The sequence below is a fragment of the Mus caroli genome, chromosome 2 (genome assembly GCF_900094665.2).
Source record: "Mus caroli chromosome 2, CAROLI_EIJ_v1.1, whole genome shotgun sequence".
Taxonomy (NCBI): domain Eukaryota; kingdom Metazoa; phylum Chordata; class Mammalia; order Rodentia; family Muridae; genus Mus; species Mus caroli.
The window spans coordinates 20284181-20302247 of record NC_034571.1 but is presented as its reverse complement, the minus strand read 5'-3'; the positions used below and the strand labels follow the sequence as shown (position 1 = coordinate 20302247).

The 18067-nt window shown below is 47.1% G+C and overlaps 1 protein-coding gene across 4 annotated transcripts in view; it reads left to right on the top strand.

The window, feature by feature from the left end:
• The window catches only part of Pax8 (paired box 8), a 55102-nt gene extending 47255 nt beyond the window's left edge, over positions 1-7847 (top strand). Inside the window, exons 10-11 of one of the 4 annotated variants that reach the window (XM_029474566.1) lie at positions 5348-5434; positions 6776-7847. In XM_029474566.1, the coding sequence (XP_029330426.1) occupies positions 5348-5434; positions 6776-6852 (164 nt within the window). In that variant the 3' untranslated portion in view covers positions 6853-7847. The remainder of the gene's footprint in view (positions 1-5347; positions 5435-6775) is intronic. The other 3 variants (XM_029474565.1, XM_029474567.1, XM_021154860.1) reach the window with 3 other exon arrangements.
• Positions 7848-18067: the final 10220 nt, after the last annotated feature.

Sequence of the window (18067 nt, the reverse complement as noted above, 5' to 3'; positions counted from 1 at the left end):
AACCTGCTGAGCTGGCACTTGTTGCTGCCCAGTTACTGTGGCAATGTGCTTAATGCAGCGTTGAAAATACAGCATACTGACTCCTCTCTCCCGCCTGGCCCGGACTCCCTCTCTCCCTCCCTGCCTTCCTCTTGTGGAGCGTGAAATGAGATTGGTCAAGATAAAAAAGGAAAAGATTCGGTTATTTTTTTGAGTGTGGATAATGGGGTCTCTCAATCAAAATCCTAGGCTCCAGTCTGCTCTCCACCTCCCTTTTCCAAGCCCTCCACATTCCCTGCTGCCTGTTTAGAGGAGAAGGAAGTAACACAAGGCACAATGACAATTACTCTCTTAATTATGAATGATTCTTGGGAGCAGGCTCAGGGCAAGGGGTTCCTGGGACCTGAATGTGACCTGGAACATAGCTGCCCTGAGTGGAAGGCAGGGGAAGGGTGGTATCCAGGAAGACCTCACTTAGAGCGGGTGCTGTGAAGAAGTACTCTCTCACACAGTAGCATACTGTGAGTACACACACATTCATTCACTCACAACACCCGTCACATGGATTGCAAGTGAATTGCAAAAGGGAAGGGTCTCCCCATCCCATGAATGGGTTTCTGGTAAGCTGTGTACACGTTAGTTTCAGGAACTGCAATGCCATTAAAGTGAACCACCTGGTTCTTGAGAGCACTCCTATGTCAAGGGCTTCTGAAGGAATGGCTTTTGGGGAAAGATAACATCATATCTGTCTCTTACCACCACCTAAGATGTCTCAGTTGACTGGATGAGGATTCTTCCCATTAAAGTCAGTTAACTCATTAATCACCTCCTGCATACATGTAAGACACGTGTAAGGCACACTAATAAGGGCTTCAAATAAGGCATGTCAGCACATTCCTCAGTCAGTTTTGTAAAGGAATATTTTCTGAACACCTGGCCATTTATATGCATAATTTTATTTCTCTTTAGTCCTTAATTGGTGGCTTATAATACAACTTGGTAGAACCCAAGTTTTATAGCTAGGAAACCAAGGTTTACGAGAACCAAATGGTGTGCTCAGGCATGAAACTAAGGGACTAAGATTTTCAAACACAAACTTATTGATTTAACGTCTGTGCCTCTTTCCACCTTCCCTCACTGTATTCCATCATGCCATAAATAAAGATGCAACCTGTGGTCTCGCCCTACAAACAGTTAATGGCTTTCATATCAGTTATAAAACAGAACCAGCAGATTAGATGGTTAGAGTCATCCTGACATCTATCCATGCTTTCTTCTATGCTTCTTTTTTCTCTTTCCATTCAACTATTTCCTTTTTATCCATCCATCCATCTGCTTATTCTTATTTATCTATCCTTATAAATACATGTTTATCATCTATGCATCTTTCTATCCACCAGTCTATCCATCCATCCATCCATGTATGTCTTTTCCTTCTTCCACTGTAACCACACTTTTACCTGCCTTCTCTTCCAGCCATCCCTGATCCATTCTCTCATTATTAATATTTCTATTATCCTCACCTTTCTATTATTCTAGCCAACCTTGAACCCTACTCTATGATCACTTTGTCAGTTAACAAATACTGATGGATTAACACATTTCTGGGCCTGCGGAAATGCACAAAGCACGCTTTGCTATTTGTGGTGATGGACAAGCAGTGGACAAACAAGTTAATGGATGAGTAAGCATGTTATCACAAAAAGATAAGTAGGAAAAGGCAAAAAAATGTGGTGATGCAGTGAGGAGCCATGGGGAGAGGAGATAACTATTTCAGATCGAATATACAGGAAGCCTTCCTGAAGAGATTTTCAAAGTGGCCAGTCAAGTGATAAACTGAGGCTGACCATCCCTTGCCCCAAAGAAGACCAAGTGCAAAGGCCCGGAGGCAGGAAGAGCTAATTTAGCATGACAGTGTACGGAAAGAAGGTGAGCACTGAGCACTGGAGGGAGCACTGTCGAGCAGGGGGTTGGGTCGGGGACTGGGTAGCAGCAGGGACAGGTTTTAGAACACTTCTCAGATGCTTGGGGAAATAGATTGTAGATACAGAGGCAAGTCAGGGGGCCATTGCTGATGTTTTTTGTAAGGGACAACAGTTGCTTTAGCTAGGAAAGTAGCCTTGAAGGATAAGATAGGCACTCAGTATGCAACCTGCCAGCAAGTTGACGACAGAGATGAGAAGGAGAGATGAGAACATGGAATGGGTGTCTGTAGAGTGAGCTTGGGAGCCTGGCGGGTGGTGGTGAATGGGAAAGCAGGAGAGGACAGGGTGTGATGGAAAGCAAGAGTTCTAGCTTCGGCCGTAACAGAGTTGAGACAATTAACCAAATGCCAAGCTTCATCTCTCAGAGGCTTTAATATGTAGCTGCTCCAAACATCATTTGGAGTTTTGAAGAGACCAGGAGAGAGTGAGTAAAAAAAAAAAAAAAAAGCAGACATGCTACAAAGCAATCTGGGTGACTGAATACCACAGATCCCAAAGGGAGTGAGGGACAGAGGCTGGGAGTTGCTGCTATTGAAGAGATCCTTGGAAAGATCAGATTTGGCTCTAAGGCGCTAGGTCTAAGCACCTACATCATGGCCTGATTGTGATAGAATGTGAAGAACACAGGCAGAAAAAGAGGAAGTGGCATCTGACTTTCCTAGGCACAATGGCTTTTCATTATCTGTGGTTATATACAGACAGAGCCACACTGCAAGGTGTACGTACTATCTACCCAGGCGCTGCCTCTCTATCTTGGCGTCCCAGAGACTGAGGCAAAGAAGCATGTAGTGTACATTAAATAAATAAGTGGTGGGTGACTAAAGGCATAGAGTTTTTGCAACCTACTTTTAATAAGGGTTCAACCTCTTCTCTGGTCCACCACCCAGCAGAGGTAGTGGAAGAGAAAAGTTACTAGGATATGGGGGAAGTGGGCCTGTTCAGCAATAGTTCTTTTGGGGCAAGCTCCGTCTTCTTTGGAAGCAGTTCAGGCCTGTAGCAAACACCAAATACAATTCAGCAGCTGCAGACCAGTCCTCTAGGCAGGCCGGCACCAGGCACACACCAGGTACAGACCAGCAGCCACAATCCATTCCCTTCAGCAAGCAGACATCAGACAGCTGTAATTCAATCCTGAAGAAACTTCCAGCCTCACCAACAGGTCTGAGACGAGGCCTCAGCAGCAGGAAGCTGCTGCAGGAACCTCACAAGCAGTTCTTAGGGGAGTTTTCTCTCAGTGACAAATTATCACAATTGAGCTCAACAATGCTATATAAGGCAAACCAATACACGTGAGCCTTTAGTGAAGAATAGCTAGGCGGAGCAATCCAAATCAAAGCTCAGTGCTCATCTCCCACGGTCTGTGGGGTCATATTTATAGTCCTTCATCACAAGTCCTTCTATATCAAAACATCCTCTCACCTGTGTCTGCTTCAGGAAAACAGTCTTTCACATGTTTGCTTTAGCAAGACGTCCTTTCACTTGTATACCCCAGAAAAACATCATTTGGCATAACTAACTCTCCAAAGAGACTCGAAATTTCCACTTCAGGTGACTGGATGCATGGACAGGTGACAGAAAGAGAGGCTAAGACACTGCATTTCTCAACACCCTCCTGTGTCCTTTAGAGATTGCAGTGTTCAGCACTGGGAGGCTAGACAAAGGGCATAGGATAGGGCCCTTAGTGTATGGCCAGAACAGAACTGGCCTCCTCCAAGAGAATTCTGAGAGCAGGGAAACATCTGTACACCAACAGTAGACAGGCTCAGTTCCCACTGTAGGCTACAGGGGCAAGCACTGGGAGAGGAACACGGTAGCTAGGCTTCATTCAATTCAGGCTCCTCTTTAGTGTCTTGGCCTTGGAGGAAAAGCCTGGAGCCTTCTGCATACAAGTTTCTCCAATACTAAGTAAATGATTGGATTTGATCATTTCTTAGTTTTCCTTTCTTCTCTATTCTCAGCCTTCCTTCTTGGACATGTATTTTCCTCCAGTTCTGTGTTTAGATCTGCCCCTAACCCAAACACTGTAAGCTTGCTGGCTAATATGGAGCCCTTAGACACAGTGAGGATTCATCAACCTTCCCCTATCTCAGGCTTCCATTCCTCATATACATATGACTACTCCTCCACAAGGAAGCAGTATTGCTGGCCCAGTCCAGGCTTTAAGATTTGTTGTGTGACTGAGCTGAGTGCCCATTGAATTATTTTATATTTTTTGCACCTGTTTCAGGAGAAAAATAAAAAGAAACCAACATTTATTGATAATGCCTTTATCAAGAGCATGATTCTAAGCATTTAATATTCACTATCTCACTTAATCTTCTCCAAAGTCCTATGAGATAGGGACAAGAGTTTGCCTTATATGATAAGCAAAGTCACTAAGGCTTGGGAGAAAGACACACACACACACACACACACACACACACACACACACACACAGAGAGAGAGAGAGAGAGAGAGAGAGAGAGAGAGAGAGATCCAGCCCAGAGCTGAGGAGTTTTAAATCTTTATTCCAATTCTGAAGGAAGGAGTTAAGAAGTCATGTAAAAAGCCAAGTTACTTAGCTCACAATCACAGATGAGTTTCTAAAAGACTGAACATTTTTTGAATATAAAATTGTCTAGAATCTGGCTGGGTTTGTAAATGACGTTACATAGCAAGTACGTGAAGGAATTACCTGGAATTTATGACCAAGAGTTCTAAAATCAAGTCCCTGCTCCACCACTGGTCCAAAGTGCAAGCTGAGACAAATTTCTCCCTCCGTCTTCACTTAAGTCTCCCATTCTATAAATCGCAAGTGTGGGAGACGACGGTTGGGGGAGATGGAAAGGGTGTGCTTTACAGAAACATGCTTTGCAAGCTTTAAACGCTAGGTAAGGCAGTCTGCTCACCTTTTTGCTGTTCTGCAAATACTTTGACAAATGATTCTTTTGGAAAACCCAAAGACTAGCCCAACATCCCTCATATAAACTCATGGTCTGAGTTTGCCTAAAGCAACTTGATTCCCTCTTCCACCACCAGGCCCCCCTTCCTGCCGTGGGCCCCTCAGGTAAGTCCCTTCTGTAGAAAGTCCAAGCAGCTGAGAAATTAACATTTGAACCCGGCTTCTAGAGTTTTGGCAGTTTCCACACTACCTCAGATTTTCAACTGGTGTGAGTTTCTGGAGCCTCACTTTCTTTACCTGGAAAAGAGAGAGTATGATGTCAGCTCCTCTTACGAAGGAGCTGCCCAAAGTGACCCATACTGTTGGACCTCCTGAGCTCCACTGTCCAGTGCCACCCATTTTTGGACTCAGCCCTGTCAGTCCCACAGATCTGTCTCCCTGTCCCAATCCCCTGCACTGGTGTCATGAACCTCACAGGTCTCTTGCCTGTGTGCTCCAACAGGAAGTGAATATTCTGGCAATGCCTACAGCCACACCCCGTACTCCTCCTACAGTGAGGCCTGGCGCTTCCCCAACTCCAGCCTGCTGAGTAAGTTCCTGGGGTTGTCCAGACCCTCTGATGGGCAGGGGAGGGTTGGGGGAGGGGAATGGAGCCAGATCAAATTGTTGGGAGACTCCAGGTTAAATGGAATGTCTAGAGAGATGGCAGTTGTTTGTCACAGAAGAAATCAGTGACAGGTCACCATATCTGATAGGTTTAAGGGCGACAACAGAAGGTTAAACATTCTACCTCTTTTATATCTGTCTTCTCCATAGCCATGTCTGTTCAAATTTTGTTTTATGTAAAATTCAGGAATCAAGCCTTGAACGTCAAAGGTAGAGAAGGGCTAAGTTACACTCAAGCAAAGCCCATGAGGGGCTGTCCTGCCTGTAGGGACTTACAGCCCTGCCAGGAGATAATATTCAGGAGTTCTCTGCACACTGTCAGCTGCCCATCTAGATAGGTTGAAAACAGTTATGAGTAACCCTCCACAAAGGCTTTGTTCCATTTGGTTCCTTGTATTTGGCTTGAGAAATGAGTATAAATTCAGGGTTTATACCTTAAAAGTGAGTTTCAGCAAGTTTTGAGACTACATTTTTTTTAACCCCTGGGTCCCTGAATTGTTTGGGGACGATTCTGAGGAAAATATGACCACAATGGAGTTCTTTTAGAGCCTTCTTGAGTGGTAGCCCTATCAGTTGTCAGAGCAAGTCTGAACCAGAGAGAAGCAGTGGTCTCAAAGATCTACAGTTTTACAGATACTTTGACAAACTGGCTGGAGCATCTGCTCCCTAAAATCCCTTCCCCTCTTCTTACATCTTACAGTCCCAGAAGTGACCCACAGGGGACTTCCTTGTGCTGTTAGACAGATACCTTCAATTCCAAGCCAGATGTGTTCAACTCCACATTTAGTCAGAAAGGGCAAAGACAATGATGCTGATGGTGTTAAGAGGTCCTTCATGTAGAGCTTGGTGGGAGTCCCTCAGAACCCCTCTGGCCGGCCAGGAGTACAGTTCTTTTGGGTGCTCGGAAGAGAATGGTTTGGCCTGCCATTATTTAGGTGGGGCCAGAGAGCATCCAAGTCACTCTCGTTGTGCTCAATTTTTGAGGTTCCACACATAAATGTTCTCTATTGCCTACTTTTAAAAGCAAAAGCTCAAAGCAGTCATGAGAAGTAGGGGGCAAGAAGCCGTCATTTTTCTGGCTAGAAACTCAAAGGTGAGGCCAAAGAGGGAGGAAGGGCTGGAGAGGAGTGAATCTTTGATGAGCAGATGGGCGGGGGGATAAATGATTAACTCGTGCCGTCTTAAAGGTCAGCAGATGTAGAGGAACACTATGGTACAACTTTCCCTCTGACCAGCATTGCTGTCGTTGTTTTAATGTGTCCAGGTTCTCCATATTATTACAGCTCTACATCAAGGCCAAGCGCACCACCCACCTCTGCCACAGCCTTTGACCATCTGTAGTTGTCATGGGAACAGTGGGAAGAACCAGGCAACAGGAGGACTTGGCCTGAGACAGGCCCCAGAGAGTCACACAAAGGAATCTTTATTTATTACATGAAAAATAACCACAATTCCAGCATTGCCGCTCACTCCCTGTGTGGTCAATTAAATGAACCATGAAAGTCAGGATGACCTTGGAGAAGGCCAAACTGTCCTCCAGGATTCATTTTGTGAGTGACAGGAGTTCCAGGAAACAAGAACCACCCATTTCAAAAGAGACACAGAGGAGAAATGTACTGAAGCTGGCACCCACCAAAGGAGAGAAAAAGGCTTCACAAAGAACTTAGAGGGAGATGAGTCTGAGGGTGTACAGGTCCACCTGTGTGATCTTCATCTACACAACTCCAGCTATTATGAACAGTATGCAAGTCCTTCTGGCCTACAATCACAGCCTAGGGCCAAAGCTCTACGTATCAGTCATCCTAGGAGTTACCACCTTGAGCCTCTACCACCTGCATCTTTCTGGGGATTCAGCTGACCTTCTATTTCCAGTTGCTGTGCATTTACAAGCACCCCTTAGCCTCTCAACCAGTGGCTACCCCTTTGGCAGCAGCAAACCTGTCCCCTGGAAAGTTCAGTGAGGCTCTATGTAGAACACAGGAAGACACGACGGATGGGACCAGCCATGTCCTCTCCTCAACAACCCTGCCAATTCAAGTGTGCTTTCTGCAGTTCCAGCCCACACAGCCACCGAAGAGACCCCCAAGGGCAGCAACAAGATTCCCTCTCTGGCTCCTCAGCTCTTTCCCCACATACAACCTCACTGTAAATACCGTAAATGAAACTCTGTTTCGGTCAAGCTTTCCTCTTTCCATCCCCCAGTCTTTGGTCTCTGAAATATCTCCCTACTATGTTGGGTTTTTCTCCTTCATACCTTTTTTTTTTTTTTTAAAGACAACCCACCATTACCACATGACTCAATAAACCATTACTCTTGGTCTCAGGTTTTATCTTGGGATGGACTTCCGCTAAGCACAGAACCAGGTGAATAACAAACTCACTTTGAATAGATTAGAAGGGAAATTTTAGATGTCCAGGCTTAGCATTCTCTTCTGGCTCTTAATAGATGTCCAGTGCTGGGTAAACCAAGTTTTGAGTTGATCCATGAAGTAGATGCCAGCATAAAGCAATCATGTACCACAGAGCCATGCCAGTCATTCACTTTCCATAAATGGTTCGTGTTAAGTGAAATCCAGAGTATCAGGAATGAATTGGAAAGGTTCCCCAAATAACTACAAGTGGCTCCCACATAAACAGCAGTTTTGAGCTTCATAGTGCTAAAGGAAGCAAGCAAGGAGCTAAACTTCTCTTTTGTGTCAGGCACAGTGTGTGGGGCATCTAGGAAGACAAGTTCAGATTAGCCTGATTTTACATAGAGAAAACCCAGCTTAGGAAGACATTGGGATGGTGTGGTCCAAGTGAGAAGTCTTGGGTTCAACGAAGTCTTCTTATCCTAAATCCAGCCCATTTAGACAATACCACTGCACCCTCTCTAGGAGTCCCAGAGGTTCTCATTCAAGAAAGGGTTGGATAGGGAGCTTGCCACCAAGGGTTTATTTTCTTTTGCTGTTCACAGGTGTCTGTTCCCCCATTTGGGAGATGAGCTATCTGGCATCTATGTCAACCCTTCCTTTCGTTCTGGACCCAGATGATTCAGCATGCCTGGAAAGAGAGCAGGATAGAGTTTGGTGGAATTCGTCATCCCAACTTGGGGCTCCACGGTTCAGAGGACAGAAATAGCTAAAGCTGTCATTTTTTTCAGGTCTAGCTCAGAGGAGGTTCTAGGAACATTCAAGGGGCAAGGATGGGATGAGCCTAATTGTGTTACAAGGGGAAACTACCGAAGAAGAAACCCTGTCCCCATCTGTTCATGGGGGATCTGGAATGAAGTTCATTTTTCAATAACAGTATCCGCAACTCAGTTGAGAACAGATGCTGGAAGACTGTGTGGTGTGAGCCAGCATCAACACGTACTCCCCAGGACCTAGTGAGACACTATCCAGTGCCAGTCTCAGGGCTCAGAAAACATTGGGAGAGATAGAATATTCAAAGTACCTCAACACTAGGGTGGTTCTGGGAGAGGTTTGCTTGTGGCCCATGCATGGATCCAAAGAAGCAATGATGGGAAGAGGCTGCTGTGACTGAGCTAGAAGGCCATGCCCATCGAGGGGTGAAGTGAGAGGAACATTGATGCATGACTGCAAGTTGAGAGGACTAGTTTCCTCTTCAAGGGGAGTTCTGTGGGCGATGGAGGAATAGCCTAGGTTAGCAGGAAGACGTGGGATGGGGTGTTTTCCTGAGAGATCACCAAAGCACAGAGGACCTACCTTACTCTTCTCTTCACTGCATCAGAGACAGCTGTTTTCATTGGTTTTGTAAAGAAGCCTCAGCTTTAAAGGCAGACATCCCTGTCCACGCTGCACTCTCCCCCCTCCCCGAGCCCCAGGCCTCTCTGCTTCCTAGGACCTTCTAGCAGGGTGCCAGGTCACCAGGAGCTTGTAGCAAGCCCAAAACAGTAAAACTATAGGGGCAGAGCTGCCATAGACTCTTTGCTGGATGACCCCAAATTCCAAGTTCGGAAGGTGGTTGGGGAAGGGAAGAAGCTTAGCTTTCCCTCTCCAAAGTGAGCCCTTGGCTTGTCTGCAAGCCCCTCCCCCCTTCCGTCTGCAAGCCCCTTTCCCCCCCCCCCCTTCCCTGGGCTGTGTGTAAGAACTCCCCACCCCCATCCCCTGCTTCCCACCTTCCTTGACTTCTCCAGAATTCTTGCCCCAAGTCATTACTAAGAAATAGTAAGTGACCTCTTGTGCTCCAGGAACACAAAGCTCAAGGAACAGTGCCCAGTGGCCACAGTCCATGATTCCTGAGCCAAAAACGGGGAGAGAGAGAGAGAGAGTGATAGGCACGATGGTTTCCTCATTCCCATATGCCTCCATTTTTCTGATGTCTTATTTTCCCCAAATATATCATCACTCAGTTTACAATGAAATCACTCTTGTCATTCCCTTGGGAGTGGGCACGGGAAAGACTAAAGATCTTGCTGGGTGTCTACCAATCTACCATTGGCATGACTGCGCGTCAGCACACACAGGTTGGGGTTGCGGACCTTGCTTGGTCTCAGGATCTCTTTGAGCCTCAGGATTTATGGTGACCTCCCCCACCCCCACCCCCCGCAGCGGCCACTCTCATTTGCTTTGCTTACAGAGCATACTCATGTCCTCTGCTGTTCCTCATTTGGAACCCTGGTGCCATGTTGCACTTGGAGAAATTGAGACTGAGAGCTGCTTTAACAAGGTCATCATGTAATTCGCTGAGAGCATGACTGACCTCCTGTTAGCGGCTGAATATTCTCTGTTTTAAGGCTGTAGGAGTCTGGGCATGACCATGCTTCTGAGAGGCCTCATATGCCCTTCTCCTCATGGAGAGGTTACTGGGTCAGTCACAGCAACTTGCTTCTGGTTAAAAGGCCCAAGTGGCAGTAGAAGGAACTATGGAATCTGCAGAGGCAAGGTTGCACCAGGCTAGTCTCTGGTTCCCTTCTGCCCTTGGCCTCAGGTTCTCCCAGCTACCTTCCCTTTAGAACCAGAAGGTGTTCCCTCTGTGGAGGAGCTGACTGTTCCGCCATAATTACCTTCTGAGGTAATTATGAGCCCAGGCATCTTTGTGATACTGGAGAAAGTCCCCTCCTTCCCATAATGGCTCCTGCCATTTCTCTCTCTCTTTTTTCTCTCTCCCCTTGTACCTTTCTCTTCCTGTTCTGTTTCTTCTGCTGAGTTCCAATGCCGAGTCAATCTTTTTCTTTGTGAAAGACTTGGCATCTTAAGGGGTGTGGATTCGTGTTTTACAAGGTCTTGCCAGTCCTGTGTAGGCTCAGGAAATGCCAGGAGGCCTCTCCTCCATCCCCTCCCACAGCCCTGGCCTTTGCAAACCCTCTCTAGGGCATCCTGTCCTCATTGCTATGGTCTGCAACACTGCCCCTGAGATGGGTACTACCTCCGTGGCAGGCTCCTGTTGCTGGGCTCTGGGCAGACTCACAGCATGCTACCCATTAAGCTCAGCACAACAACTACTCCTCATACACAGAGTCCAGGTGCCCAGTCTTCCCCTAGGAGGCAGGCAGCACAGGTCTCCCTTCCTCTGGACAGCTTTCCCTGGGCAACCTCCTTCTCTGCTTGAGCCACCAAGTCATGAAGCAGCTTTGAGAGATTTGGGGTGCAGGATTCAGACCCCCAGGAAGGAGGTTCAGTGGAGGAGGAGCAGCGGTTCCTCCACATCTGTGCCCTGTGGCAGTGGGCCAGGCTGGGGAGTGAAGCGCTGCCTGCGACTCCCAGGGAAATGTGATTTCCCTTGAGTGAAGCGGACTGTGCAGCGTGGAAATTGGCTCTTTTCTGAGTGAGCAGCCGCTGTTGCTGTGAAGTCGGGGCGGGCTCTGCCCACAGGAGGCCGAGCTGGCCCCTGGAGTGAGCCAGGAGCAGCCATGTGCTGAGAACTCATTAGGGATAAATCAAACTAGTAACAGCATGAAGCCTACACCCTCCCTCTCATCATGCCTCCCTCCCACCCTCTCCCCTCTCTGAGACCCCTGCTGCCTCCTTTTCTTCCACAGCCCTCTACCATGGACTTCTCCCCAGAGCCAGGTCACCCTTCCCCAGCTAAGACATTGTCCTCCCTCCCCACACCAAGGCACCCACAACTAGCACATACCCTCACAAACAGGGCACCTCCCCTAGCCATGGCTGTCCTCACCCAGTCCAGGGACCCTGACTCCCTTGCTAAGGATGCCTTTCCCACAACCCTGTTCTTTCAAATCCTCCCTAGGGCATCCCTTCCTCAACTAAGACACCTTATCTCCTAGTTTCAGAGCCAAAGTCCACATCATATCCACAACCACCTGGTACTAAAACTCCAGAAACTGTTCTTAAATGAGAAAGTTGTTCATTTAGAAATACAGCATTTTTGAGTTTTTCTTTTATTTACTTACTTTTTCAATAGATGCCAAGATACTGATCACAAACATCTGGGACAGACCCAGGTCTCACTAGAAGCACAGACAGGAAACTTTCATCTCAGACTGCATCTCTTTCCACCACCAAGGTGACTTTGCCCCATCTCTTTCAGCCCTCATCCCAACTGTATTCCTGGGGGTCCAGAGCCAAGGCCCCCAGCTGTGGGCAGCATTAGTCCCTCTGACACTCATGCCCCTGGGGAGGTGAGAGAACCCAGAAAACTTGCTGCCAGAGGGAAGAAGTTGTCTATAAAATGAAAGGGTTTGATCAGAAAAGAAACACCAGAAAAGGAACAGGGATGGGGGTGGGGGTGGGGGTGAGACGTGAGAGTGTAGCTCTGGTCTTCTAGCTCTGTAATAGTGAGGACAGAAAGATGTTCTCTGTAACTGCAAGACAGTTTCTTTCCTCACTTGCCTCTGGCTGATGAGGGGACAGAGTCTGTCCTGTGTATCATTTCTGGGTGTCATAAGAACCTGTTAGCGACTGTTTTAAGAGGCCCTTGCTCCTTACTTACTGTCTCCTGGCCAAAGGATGTTGTTGTGAGCCTGGGAATGGAGCATAGAGCCATGGCTGGCTCTGTCCCCTCTGGATGGCATCCTTTCTCAGTTTCTTGAGGGTGAAAATTGTGACTTGAAATTCTCCTTGAACTCTTGCTGGGATTGCTGTCAAGTTGGTGAACTCTCTGAAGGGTCTCACCTGATCTTCTTCACTAAGAAGCCTCTTCTAAATTCTCAGATACTTTCCTGACTATCAAGTAAATGAACACCATATTTCTATATCTGGGTGTCTGCTTCCTCTCTCTCTCCCTCCCTCCCTCCCTCCCTCCCTTTTTTCTTTCTTTTTCTTGGTTCTTTCTTCTCTTCTCTCTCTCTCTTTTTTTAAAACTTTTTCGAGACAGAGTCTCTGACGTTGAACTTGTGTAACCTAGGATAGCCTTGACTTTTCATCTTCCTGCCTCCCACTCCTGGTTCTACGTGTGGTGACATATCTAGATATCCATATTTGGAATGTGGATTGTGTCTTTGGTTGAGGTTGCTTCTTTTGCTCAACCTACCCAGATTTGGACTCTGGCTCAATTTGTGTGACGATATCCAGATTTCTAAAGGAGCTGGGATGGGGCAGAGGCTGGGGGACACTGGCTTGACAAGGTCAATGCGAATAGGGACTTAAGGATTCTGCTTCCACTCTTTAACTTCACAGTCTATTTATTCAGAAGTCTTCCCTGAAACACCTGCCATGGAGTCATTCCTTTGTGTGTTTAGCAAACATAAGAAACAAACAAGATAAGTTGAATAGGAATCACCCCCCTCCAAAGAACACAAATCTTAGTGTTTAGAAATGGGATTTTGCACAAATGGGAATCGCTAAACAGGAAAGGACTGAAAATCACAAGAGAATACACATGGAATAGGGAGTGATTGAAACTCTCAGGCCGCTCTCAGCCTCTGGCAAGGCTGGCCTTTTTCTGCAGCCGGCCATCAGGAGCACTGCCTGCAAAGTGTCCTCTGTCTGTGACCTAGAGAGGAACTGGGATCATCAGGCAAGGAAGACTTAACTTGTCAATGCCAAGCTAAGGCTGTAGCATGGTGGAAGAATGTTCGCCTACCATACAGGACTTCTTGAACTCAATCCTCCATATCAGAATAATAAAATAATGCCATTGCTTTTTTCCCAAATTCTCACCTGGCTATTCTAACCATCCTTTTTGGTCTTGTCTTGATTCTAGCTCATGGGAAAGACTGGCCCCTGCAGGGGCCCTTCACCTCTCAGACTTGCCTCTTTTTTCTTGCACCTGGATAGGGAAATGGGAGGTGCAAACAAAACACAACACAGATGGATGTACCTTCCTGCATGTCTTTACTGGTACACTGTCTCCTACCTTTCCTGGCCACAGGCCCACTTAGCTGGAGAGAACACTGAGAGGTTAAGCGAGCTGGTAGGGAATGGGAAATGACAAGATCAGCAAGGGAGAAAATGTATGGTATGGAGTGCAGATGTCACCTAGCAGTGAGGTTTAGGAGTCCTGGGGATGGAGACAGTGACAGGCCCTACCTCCATGGTCCTCTATCCCTCTCATGTGTTTCATCAGGGCTCCACAGGAGAATGGAGCAAGGTTACTGGAACACAAGATGCAGAGAGTTGCAGCCCCCAGATGCCCTGGGTGAGAGAGCAAAGGAGCTAGAGGAGGGGAGCAGGTGCCTTCTCTCAGAAGCCAGCCAAGGAGGGGCTAAGTGGGATGGGGGTAGCCAGACCCAGGCCAAGGCTTAGGACCCATCTGAGCATGTCGCCTGCTAAAGAGGAGTGGAGGCGGGGGAGGGGAATGCGGGGAGGTGAATAAATAATAGGAAATAAAACTTCATGAAGCAGAAAATAAAAGGCAGATTATACAGATGTGGCAATTTGCAGGATCATTGCCTCTGTCCTCTTTTTAACTGCTGCATCTGGAGTTTTGAAGGCAGCTTATCCTCTCCCTCCCTCTGTCAGGCCCCTGCCTGGCTGGAGACCCCCACAGGGCCAAGGTGTGGGGACAGGACCCTCAAACACCTCTGCTTGTGGCATTTCTTAGGAAATGTGTAGCCATATTGAGCAAGCATGATAGGCCACAGCAATGTGCTAGGTGGGTTGTTTAGGGGTAAAGCTCTGAACCAGGCATGGATGTGGCTTGTCTGGGAATGAAAAGCAGCATTGGTGAGTTCAGTATGTGCAAGGATCAGGTAGGTTATGGCCAGTATGGGGACAGATGAGGTTGATTGGCCAAACCTGTATGGCCAGAAGCAGCCTGAGAATTCGTGGTCAGCATGAGGACCTTTAACAAAGAGGGTGTTTGGAAGACTGAGGCCGAGAGTTTCTGCTGCTTTTTCTTTTTTCATCTAAATTCATTTGTTAAGCCTTAATTTGACACTGTGCCAGGTGCTATATAAACAGACATGGCCCTGCCCTTAAGGAATTTTCAAACTAAGACACACACACACACACACACACACACACACACACACACACACACACACCACACCACCCACCCACCCACCCACACACACACACACTGGCACTTTGTTTTATTTTAAATATTAATCTATTCCTCACCTTGTTCCGAGGAGAACTTGAGACAACTCACAGGAAATGCATGTAATAATTTAGTTAGATATGAATATTTAGGAAAAAAAGCACCGAGACCATAGAAAATATTCCGTGGGTAAGAAAGTGCATCCCGAGTGGTAGCAGAGCTGGTGTAGGCCTTGAGGGTTCCAGCTGTGGAATGAAACTATGGCTATTCTAACACACTTGGCTCTAAGTCAGTGTGCGGGGTTTTAGGAGCACGATTCTGATAGCACCTGGGGCTCTGATAAAAGAAAACTAAGGGTAGAGACTGAGTCAGGCTCAGTCTCCCCCAGGACGGCCTAGGGCAGCATCCACTAGGGACAGCCAAGATGGACACTCCCAGGCTCTGCCCAGCCGGAATAGAGAGATTTGGGATGTCATGAGCAAAGAAGGTCTCAGTGCTCTCACTCCTGGGCTTCACCACTAGGACATTATTTTCAGTGAGTTTTGGAGCACATAAGAGACAGACAAGGTCAGGGTCTCAAGGGAAATACTGGCAGATGAAATCAAGGTTTCAAGGCAGACCTGCCCCAGGGTGAGAGTGGTGGAGGAATATAAGAAGGGAGAGAGGTAAGACCATGCGAGGCACATTCTGTTGACTCTCGGGGAAGGAGGAATCTCTTCCCTACCCACCCCACATTAGGTCTCAGAGGGAAACAGTGAGATTAGTGAGGCAGAGTCTGTCTGAGTAAAATATGTCTGTGTCCCATGGGATTGCGTTTCAAAGCAAGGGAAGAATTAGCTCAGAATAATTCCCAGTATTGGGAGTTGAAGAAAAATTGTGGGGAGATGAATGAGTGGCATATGTAGAGTATTTTACACTTCAAGGATGCTGTACTAAATAGGCAGGCTGTGGAGTCAGAACTCCAGGTCTGAAGTTCAGGTGAAAAGTCTGGGCTAGTGGCTGTCTTGAGGCACTCTTCCCTGGAGATCTTTTGGAAATCCAGAGTCAGCAGCAAGGACCCCTATGGGTGCTGGGTTTAAAGAACAGAAAGAAGGGCAGCACAAACATAGAAAAGCACCAGGCAAGGAAAAAGCCCTAAGGGGTGCTACCCTGCCTTCGAAGGAAACAGACCCAGGGTATCAAAAGGGGAAAGATAAAGAAAGGGAATACTTTTATTTCAGAGCAAATATAGGAGACCCTAGGACAGCTTCACAGGAGGTGGGGTGAGGGGGTGGGGGAGGAGTTCCATGTCAGTTATCACTTGCTTTGTGTCATCATGCATTCCTCCTAATGTGTTCTTCCAAGGTTCAGACATCCTCAGTGCCTGTCTGGTCCCAGACCCTGGCTATTGCATGATCCTAGCCTCACTCACACCATTTCCTAAGGTGGAATTGATTTAAATGACTGACTCAGGTGTGGAGCCATGACTGCAAGCTCAGACAGGTTCATGGATTTGAGGTGGAGTCTTCCAAGGAGAAGATGAGTCTTATCTATTAGATTTGTACTGACAGTATCTATGGGGGCCTCCTTGTACCCCAACAGTTGCTCCCACATTCTAAGTCAGGATACGGAGCCCCCAGAAGAATAAGAGAAAAACTTCATCTGTGTTCCAAACATGGGCAATTGCTGTTAAAGCCTATTTGAGCCAATATTCACTGCCTGGAACCTCTGGGCAAGAGGGAGAGTCAGGTGCAGAGGCCTAGCTCCAAACAAGATGGCTGTTTGAAGACAAGACTTAAGGCAAAGCTCAGAGGTGTGGAGGGTTCCTAGGGTGATACAGGGAGGTTTCATGTTAATAGTTAACCTGGCTGGCTTTCCTTCCAGGCATTGTCTGAGTTGTTTACATGCATAATTCTACTGCCTCCTCTGTGAGGTAAGTAGTGTTATTATCTCTATTTTGTGGATAAGTAAACAGAAGTATAAGAGGCAGAGTAACTGGCCTATGGCCATACAGCTAAACAACAAAACAACCAAACCATGCAAGCGGGATTCAACCTCAGTCAGCCTGATGGTAGGACTTGAGTGCAGTCCACACAGATCAAGTGATCTACGGGGTCCACGGCTTCTGGGTGTGAGTGGATGAAGGCTGAGAAGACAATGCATTCGATGACTGAAGATCATCAATGGTCTCCAGTGGGTATTTCAGAGAGGGCTGGCGAGGGAGAGAAGAAAGGAAGAGAGGCAGGTAGAAATGGGACCTCCACAAGGAAGAAGCAGGTGGTAAGGCCCAGCTATCCTGGGCATTTATCAGCCAGCTGGAAAAACAACGTCAGTCATAAGAAGTCAAACTTCAAGAAAGGCTTTGATATTCTTTTCGTCCTGTTGGTGACACTGGAAGGCCTCTGCCAGGAAGACTATGGGATGGATAGAAAGTGTGTCCACTGACGGAGAGCAAGAGGTCCATGCTGGCCCTGAAATCATGGCATCATCAAGCTGTGAAATCAGGCAGCATCCTTTCTTCAGAGGAGGAGAGGAGAGCAGATGAGTGGGTGAGCCAGTTAGGTGGTGAGGCAGCCAGAAGAGCTGGAGGCAAAGGTGTCGGGGAGCAATGCAGATAGGCCATTGGGAAGATCGGCCTGAGTGCATTGAACAGGTCAGGCTGTTGCAAGACTGTAGGGCTTTATATTTTGTTTTTTAATGAATTTATTTATATATCTATATTTGTCTTTATATTTTACCCCTTTCTTTTACATTTTAGATGTTTTGAAATCTTTTAGGCATGCCTAAATGCTGCAAAGGTAGCAGTGCCATTAGGTCCTACTCACTGGCCTTACTTATTCATCTCATCTTTGTTTTGTTTCAGACAAATGAAGCCCAGGGTGGCATGGAACTTATTATGTAGTCCAGAAGCTTAGTAAGTAGCTGGCCTGGAACTCATGGCAATTCTCCTACATCAGCCTCCTAAGTGCTGGGATTGAGGGCATGGGACACTACAGCTGGCTCATTCCTCTGAAAGCAAGCCATGCAATTCTCTGCTTAAACACTGCACTGCACAAAAGCCACTTTCTTGGCTATATGCAAGGTCCATCTGTGCCTTTCTGACCCTTGGCCCTTTCATTCTGACTTTCTACTTGCTTTCAACTCCCACAACTCCCCTGTCTCTAGTTGTACATGGTACTGAGCCCCTAAA